At 40.3% G+C, this 7,767-nt stretch overlaps 1 protein-coding gene across 1 annotated transcript; it reads right to left on the bottom strand.

The window, feature by feature from the left end:
- Positions 1 to 3,116: 3,116 nt before the first annotated feature.
- Positions 3,117 to 7,455, bottom strand: LOC147891054 (UDP-glucuronate 4-epimerase 1-like). Its single transcript, XM_087390037.1, has 12 exons — positions 7,238 to 7,455; positions 6,988 to 7,069; positions 6,699 to 6,871; positions 6,481 to 6,574; positions 6,262 to 6,348; positions 6,008 to 6,073; positions 5,851 to 5,910; positions 5,654 to 5,718; positions 5,478 to 5,556; positions 5,148 to 5,389; positions 4,019 to 4,093; positions 3,117 to 3,234 (listed from the first exon to the last, which is right to left on the bottom strand). Exons 1-12 carry the CDS (start codon positions 7,453 to 7,455, stop codon positions 3,117 to 3,119), a joined length of 1,359 nt encoding a protein of 452 aa, XP_087246163.1.
- Positions 7,456 to 7,767: the final 312 nt, after the last annotated feature.

The raw sequence follows: 7,767 nt of genomic DNA, 5'->3' as shown, positions 1-7,767 counted from the left end.
CTTTTAGCTTACAATCCAAGCCCTCATATTGATAGTTGCTATTGCTACTGCAATTACTTTCCTCTTGTAGCATTGCGATGGAGCCCTAGATGAATATAATACAAGTACTTTCTAGTCTTTTCATGCCGCTAATTATCAATCACTCCCATGTAATAATCTTGCTTAAGGGGATCCTATCTAGCATGTCTTGTATCTCTTAGACTCATTTGAGAAGATAGTACACGATGCATGCGTGGCCACTTCTATGCCAAAGGTGGGGTTATTGCATGAAATATAGAGAGAACGAACATGAGATAGTCAGTTTTGGGACACTGCACCATGGCTTGTTTCTCTTGGAAATATTTCAGAAGAGAGTACACAATGCATGTTTATTCGCTTTACTTCTGCTATGCCAAGGCTGTGCCAGCAGAGGTAGCCCATGGCATGCCAAATTTGGACATGTGAATTATGGCCATTTGTTTTTGCTATATAAAAGCATCAAATGGTGCAGGATATGCCTCATGTTGAATGCCACCAAGACATAGGAATGCCTTCCCAAGAGATGGATCTATAAGGTATGTCTAGAGATTACAACTCATTCATAGTGATGTCTGCTGGCCTGAGGTTTTCCTTAATAATGTAATGCCTCAATTTGTCAAAAGGTGTCAAACACCTGATATGAAAAACTTTACACCAATAAGCTTATTATTCATGCAATTGTCTTAGTCTTGTAGTAAAGAAGGCTTATTTAGAATTGAAGTTCATGAGTGGAAATGGGTATCCATTATTCGCTCAATTATTGCCTTTTAGAGCTAATAAATGTATTAGGCAAGTATGCACCAAAGGAAAATATAAATTTTTCCAATCATCCTAAGACAATGTTTGGCACTTATTATTGTATGGTGTTGAAATTTTATTCTCAGGAGAGGCTATGAAGTGGGAGACTTGGGTAGGCATATATGGAATTATGGGATGCGTTCTCCAAGCATGGGAACATCTCATAGGATCAAGATGCCAACATAGGAAGAGCCATATGATAATAGGTGCCATACTATGGTAGGGCCAAATAAGTTAGAGCCCACATTAATGGTGATTATCCATTAAGCATTAAATTGCTTAGCATCCATATGATAATTTTCTATTGATTTATAAACAGTCTTTACATAAGATTGATCTCACCCCTTTTCCCAATTTTCATGTGTCTAGATCTTGAATTCCTTAAGACCTTAATGTCTTATGGGGAGCATAGCCTAAGTTAAAATCACACTTTGCTTATGATTATCGGTCTTTGGCTAGGTGGAAAGAGATCCAACTTTGCAAAGTACTCATAGGATAGGTCCAATATGTCCCTCTTAAGAAAGGAGATCTTTAGGGCCATTATATCCAATTAGAAAGCTCCTTTAAAGAAGCGAAAATATTGCATGAACTAAGCTATGTATAGAGCTAATAGAATGAGCAATAGAAAATGTTCTATGAGTGCTAAGGAAAGGAAACTTTGCCTAAATCTAGTAGATCTTAGGAAAAAAGTTACCACAACATGTCCTATGCATGCCAAGGCACATTCGTAATACAAATAATTAATAATTAGATGATCGTAAAGAAGAATTCTTAATGTAGATATTGCAATTATAAATGTGGTAAGAAAAATAATTAAGAGTCAAGGGTGTAAAGGATTTTATCATTTGAAAATACATGGATTGTAGAGTGGCCAATCTAGTGCATAAAAGAAGATCCAAAAAGGCAGTTTTCACTAGTAGAGTTTTCCCTGATATGGTCCAAGTGGAAGCAATGTACAATTGCGAGTTCTTGGAATTTGCATGAACATCAGTATAAGTCCTCCTGATATAAGACTGTATATGTTCTTATCCACATGTAGCAAAGTTTCTTCAAGAGTTATAACAAGGTGGTAGCTTTTGAGATGGTGATCTATAAATTGGAAAAATGTTAATTTTAAAAGCATGGCTCTTACAAATGTTATGATAAAGCATGGCTCTTACAAATGTTATGATAAAGCAAGAAAACCCATTAGAGATAAGGAGGCTTTTTACCATGTAGCATATTAGGCTCTAGCCTAATGGCTCCTAGATTTCAACAAAATCATAAGTCAATGAAAAACCATCAAATACATGATATATAACTTTTGAACTAAGATTAAAATAGGAAGGAAATTCACATACAAAACAATTCATATTGCAATTTGTTATTTAATCAACACCATGGAAAGAGCTTTTTTTTCTAATCTTTGCCTTAATATTGTTTCTTTCTAATAGTGTTGGCTTTGGATGATTAGCTCAACCCATAAAAAATGTACTATTAACCTAGAATTATCAAAATACAAGCAAAAAAAGGAAAAAAATTGCATCCACTTTCTATTAGCTAGGATCTAATTGAATATTAAATAATAAGAAGAAGCAATAAAATATTGTAATACCTTCCTCACCTCCTCATGGCATGAATCGTGGACTTACAATTGGCTACAATGGTGAAGAGGATGGGAAGCAACTTATAAGATTATGGACTCAAGTTAAGTTGTTAATTGTAATGCACATTTGCTTTGTTCTTAACAACTCATACATTAAATGAGTGGTAAGGGTTCAATACCTCACGAAGAAATGAATATTCCACGTCTTGAGGTTTGAAAAAAAGATAGTTGTGGTCTAGATGTTTTTGGGATGACATTTTTATATCACAAGTTTAAAGATCTTTTGTTTTTCAATATAACAAAAACATTAAAAATATGGGAGACAATGTAGGCTTTATAACAACTTAACCTATTTAATTTAGCACAATGTGATGATAGAGTTTAAAATCTCTTCACAAATGCTAGCAAAATATGGCCATTCACCCTCCATTCAAGAAATATTGAGCATGGAAGAGCATATGTGAAGAGTTGTACTTTATATGCTGCAACAGTGACCAGTCTTGCCTTTGGGCAAATTCAACATTAAAATATGGATGTGGATTCTTATGTGGCTACACATGGCATAGCGATGTATCTCTTTAGCATGCAATAACCCAAGGTAGACAACCCTCGATGTGTTATTACAAGCAAACAATATAAAAAGCAACAGAGCATAAAAGCATGCACAAGATTCTCAATGGAACATAAATATTTAGGTCCATAAGCCTTGAAAATGTTAATATGGCTTGTAACCCTTGAGCATGTCTGTATGTTCTCCTCCTTGTTTATAATATGATTTATACCATTTGACAAAAATTTGTAGGCCACTATCCAAATCAGTAGTTGGATTATACCTGTACATCAAGAGATATTCATGGAGATTAGAAGCCCGTGATTTATTAGACTCTCTCTCTCTCTCTCTCTCTCTCTCTCCCCAAGATATTTACCCCTTGATTGATTAGAAATTGCCTCTCGCCCCCCCGCCTCTCTCTCTAAAGTAAATTCAGGTAATCAATATATAAGTAAAGGCCATCCACGAAATTGGTGATTCCTTTAGAAAAAATAAAAAGCATCCTCAAGATTAAAATTGGAGTCCATTCATAACCATTAAAATACAACTCATTGCCCATTTATATGGATTCTTTTGATAAAAGTCCTATCATGAAATCAACACTCCATTGAAATTATACTATATACCTTTGTAAGACTAGAACATATGCAATCGTATAAATTGAGATTTTTTTTTGTTCTAAATCCAATCGTAGAATCCATTGAAATTACACTAGCCCATTTAAAACGGTCATCCAAATTATGAAAATATAATGAAGATAGAGAAAGAGTCTAGTAGGCAAGATCAAAACTCCTCATTGCTAGAAATTAGCTAGATAGCACTACGCAACATTGAAAATCAAAATCCATTCGTACCATAAAAAACAAAGTTAGTTCCTTTTGAAATAATTCAACAATAGAGTCAAAACTAATGAAGGTCTATTTAGCAAAATCCATTAATAAAGTAGAAATCAACTCCTTTGTAAGAGAAACTCATTCAATCAAAGGGATTATGCTTTTCTTGTAAAGTCATCACATTTAGATTATGTAATTCTTTTGAAGTTTTCTTGGTAATGGTTTTAGACTTACCCCAAAGCTGTTTTGGCCCTCGTCACATTGGCATGAGTGAACATCACATCTCCTGTGCTTGGCATTGGAACAATCCTGCAACATCAACAATGTACAATAAGTGTCCTTTCCTACATTAGAAGAAATCCAACAAGGGCCTAGAGATCAAAATGGGTGCGTGTATGCGACCCTGACTATGGGCCTTATGTCATGGAAAAGAAATATGTAAGAAATAGCTATTTCTGTTATGCTGTGCAAATGCACCATGGGAAATAGAAGGAAAATAGGTGGGAAACAAGGTGGGACCATGGGAAATAGCAGTCCATGCTCTAGACCTCAAGGTTCTATTTCCCACACTCTTGAGAACCGTTGATGTGACATTTCCTTTATAGCGTGTCTCATTTTCCCTTGGATCATTATGTCATGCATCATAGGAAAAACGTTCGAATTAGGCTCTTCCAAGGGAAAAGCATCCAAAATAGCAGTCATTATTTCCCCCCTTTTTCCCCTCCACAATGTGCCCCTCGTAGGAACAATGGAGTGGGATGAATTTTTATTTTTGTTTTAACATAAAGACGAAGAAGAGATCCAACACACCAATTTAAGCTAAAGCAAGCACATTTCTCGTGGACTCGTCCTTTGTGGACTCTTCGGATTCTGAAGAGTCTCTTAGAAATTTCACAATCGTCGTCCACAAATGGGTCTTCCCCATCATATGCAATTCCGAATCGCAAAGTTGCGAATCTCTAATGCAAAATCAAAGCGACAGTTGAAAAGCTGCAGGTGTCGGAATGCAAGATTATAAATATTTGGCCTCAACATTTGCGGGGGTATGCCTATCTAGCTTGAAAAGCTATAGATTTCGAATGGACGAACATTGTAACTCGCTGCAGATTCCCAGCTCCAATTCAAATACTTTGTAGAGGCAGGCCAACTCTTGGCAAAATCTGCAGTTTCTTGGCTGTTGCAGAGCTCTCGAATGGAAATGTTTCTCGGAGAGGCGTCGAAAAATGCACGAAACGGACTCTCATCAATCTTGACATGAAGGCAAGAGCATAACGCATAAATTTGTGCAACATTGATGTCTTATGTCATCGACCAAAGGAATATCGCAAGGAGACATTGCTCGAGCCTGGGAGGAAGAACTTACTTGCGAATGGCTTTCTTCTTCAAATGCTTCTCGAGGATGCTCACAAAATCTCCAACTTTGACTGGCTGCGTGTTCCCGAGGTTGAAGATACGGAATTGTGCTTTTCTTCTCTTCTTGCCTCCGCTTCCTGTGCTGGGAAGCGCAGTATCCAAAGAGGCAACACAACCCTGGACGATATCATCGATGAAGGTGAAATCTCTGGCCAACTCCTCGCCGTGAGGACCTTGAAAGATCGTTATAGGCTGCAGATCAAATGTCTGTTTAGCTCACCCGTCAACGTCTTTCTCCGCCATTTCACAAATGAGCGAGTGTGAAAACATGTTTTCCTACCTTGCCCTCCACGATGTTCCTCGTGAATGAGAAATACGCCATGTCCGGCCTCCCCCAGGGACCATACACGGTGAAAAATCTGCGAGACTGAAAGCTCTGACTAAGTTTTGGAATCTCAGGACGCCGCAACGGCAATCTCAACTGCTATGTAAAAGGACGACTGTCGCAGCTATTACCTGAGCGCCGTGATCGATAGGCCATAGATGTGGTTATACGTATGAGCCAAAACTTCGTCTGCTTTCTGCGTTTCATTTATAGTTAGTGTCCTACGAATTCTATCACACCGTCACTACTCAAAGCACTCGCAAGCGGATCAAAAAATTGGTCCTGACGACGAGCAATGGAGATCCGCATATGGAATCAAATCTCCGACCTTTGTTGCTGCATAGAGGCTTGCCGGATGGTCAGTCCTGTCATCCTCAGAAAACGGAACCTGTGGCAGACATCAGAGACCACGGGTGATGAGCCTTTTTGGTCGCCGATGCAATTTCGTTTGCATTGACCCAGTTCTCAAGCATTGAAGCATTCACCTTTGAATTAAGTCCGTAAACACTGCTAGATGATGCGTAAACGATTGCCGGCTGGGGATAGCTGTTCTGTCAAGTTTACAAGTCATCATCGTCAATCAGCAGTTTTTGGGGTCATCAACAATCAGCAGTTTTTGCGAGTCATCATCAATCGACTTTTGAGATGAAGAAATCTTGGATTTCAAAAAACCCAAAAGCACTTGGTTCATTGAAGATGACGATTTCCGTAGCACGAATTCATTCGAGACCTTCCTTACCTTGCACTGTTCGAGCAACGTGACAAAGCCAGCAACGTTGCTGTGCACGTAAGCTAGCGGCTTTTTCACCGCGTATCGCACTCCAGCCTGCATTTGAGCCATTACAAATCCACTGGTGAGAGCAGTTTAGCAGCTCTTGAACTGCAACGGAAAAATGTGGGAGATCGCATAACCTTGCCTTTTTTATGAAATTGAATGGAAGGCCAGTAACACGCGCACCTGTGCAGCTAAATGCAATACGTGAGTGAAAGGCACAAGATCAAATAGCCTTGCCAAGAGTCGCTGATCGTTCAGATCTCCCTCCACAATGAATCTGATTTGCCAACGAATCCATAGAAACGAAAGAATCACAATAGCTGCAGCGATGTCAGAATCTCATAAAGATCTAGCTGGATTCGCCAAATGCGGCAGGAATTCGTCACGATCGAGTCACTTACATGCCAGCGTTCTTCAGATTCGCAGCTCTCGCTCTCTTCAAAGGAACTGGATAATAGTCGTTGAAGTTGTCAAGTCCCACGATGCCATCGCCTCGATTCTTCAGGGCAAGAGCTACGTGAGAGCCAACGAACCCAGCCGCTCCTGTCACCAACACTGTGAGTTGACCCCCCTCCTGCGAAGCACGATTAGACATAAGTTTTTCTGCGTTGCTCCCCATCTCTCCGCCATCTGCAACCAATAAAGAACGCAACCTGCTGGAGCTAGTTGGAGGGCTGGAAGAATTCTTGCCTGCCGTTGTGTGGATTCCAATACGGCCTTAGTCCAAGCAGCACCGAAGTGGGAAGGTGGTTGGAAGACGAATCCCCAGGTTCTGCACAGATCCAAATGGGGTGAGAAAAAACTGGGCAACAAGCCGGGAATGGAATCGAAATACTCAAAAAAAGATCGAGCTGCCTTGAAACATGATCCAATCCAAAGTCCAAGGAGGCAAAAGGACGGCGCAGAAAAGCTGGACGACGAAGAAGGGACGAAAGAGTACATGATGGAGAGGAAGGAGAAGAAGCAAAAAGTTTTGAGGCAGTTTGCGAGGTGAAGGAAGGAAGGAGGAGGACGGGAGTTGAAGGAGGTGAAGCTGCGAGGTTTGTGATGGTAAGGTGGGGACGGGGAGTGGGAGTGGGAGGGGGAGTGGGAGTCAGGGTCCAAGAGCTTCACTAGGTTTTGGGAGAGTAGAGGTTGGAGAGTCTTGGAAAAAGCCATCTGGGAAAATCTCTAATTGGCCCCCAAGTTTCTGTTGGGAGTAGCTTGGGAGCCCCTCTAGGAAGACAAGTTTCTGTTGGGAGTAGCTTGGGAGCCCCTCTTGGAAGACAAGCAGAGCCTGATGGTGGAAAGAGGGTACATGTCTCCTAGAGGTTGTATATATGTATTGCTCACATGCAGAGTGTCGTCGAGGTGTCTCTGATGACATGTTGTATATGCATTAAGTCCATCAGAGCCCGGTGGCAGTCCACACCTGAGGGGGGGTAGGAATTCTCCATGAGGTATCTAGGGGCGTTGGTGCTTGCACAAGAA

This window comes from Dipteris shenzhenensis, chromosome 18 (assembly GCF_047967505.1).
Source record: "Dipteris shenzhenensis isolate YYH24624 ecotype China chromosome 18, Dip_SZ_1.0, whole genome shotgun sequence".
Taxonomy (NCBI): Eukaryota; Viridiplantae; Streptophyta; class Polypodiopsida; order Gleicheniales; family Dipteridaceae; genus Dipteris; species Dipteris shenzhenensis.
The sequence above is the reverse complement of the archived record's forward strand: the minus strand, read 5'-3'. Positions and strand labels throughout refer to the sequence as shown.

Coding starts and splice junctions, on each gene's coding strand:
- LOC147891054 (XM_087390037.1), bottom strand. CDS start 7,455: ATGGCTTTTTCCAAGACTCTCCAACCTCTACTCTCCCAAAACCTAGTG. Junction 6,575..6,698: donor AATCTGAAGAACGCTGGCAT/GTAAGTGACTCG, acceptor TTGGCAAATCAG/ATTCATTGTGGAGGGAGATC. Junction 6,349..6,480: donor TATTGCATTTAGCTGCACAG/GTGCGCGTGTTA, acceptor GCTCAAATGCAG/GCTGGAGTGCGATACGCGGT.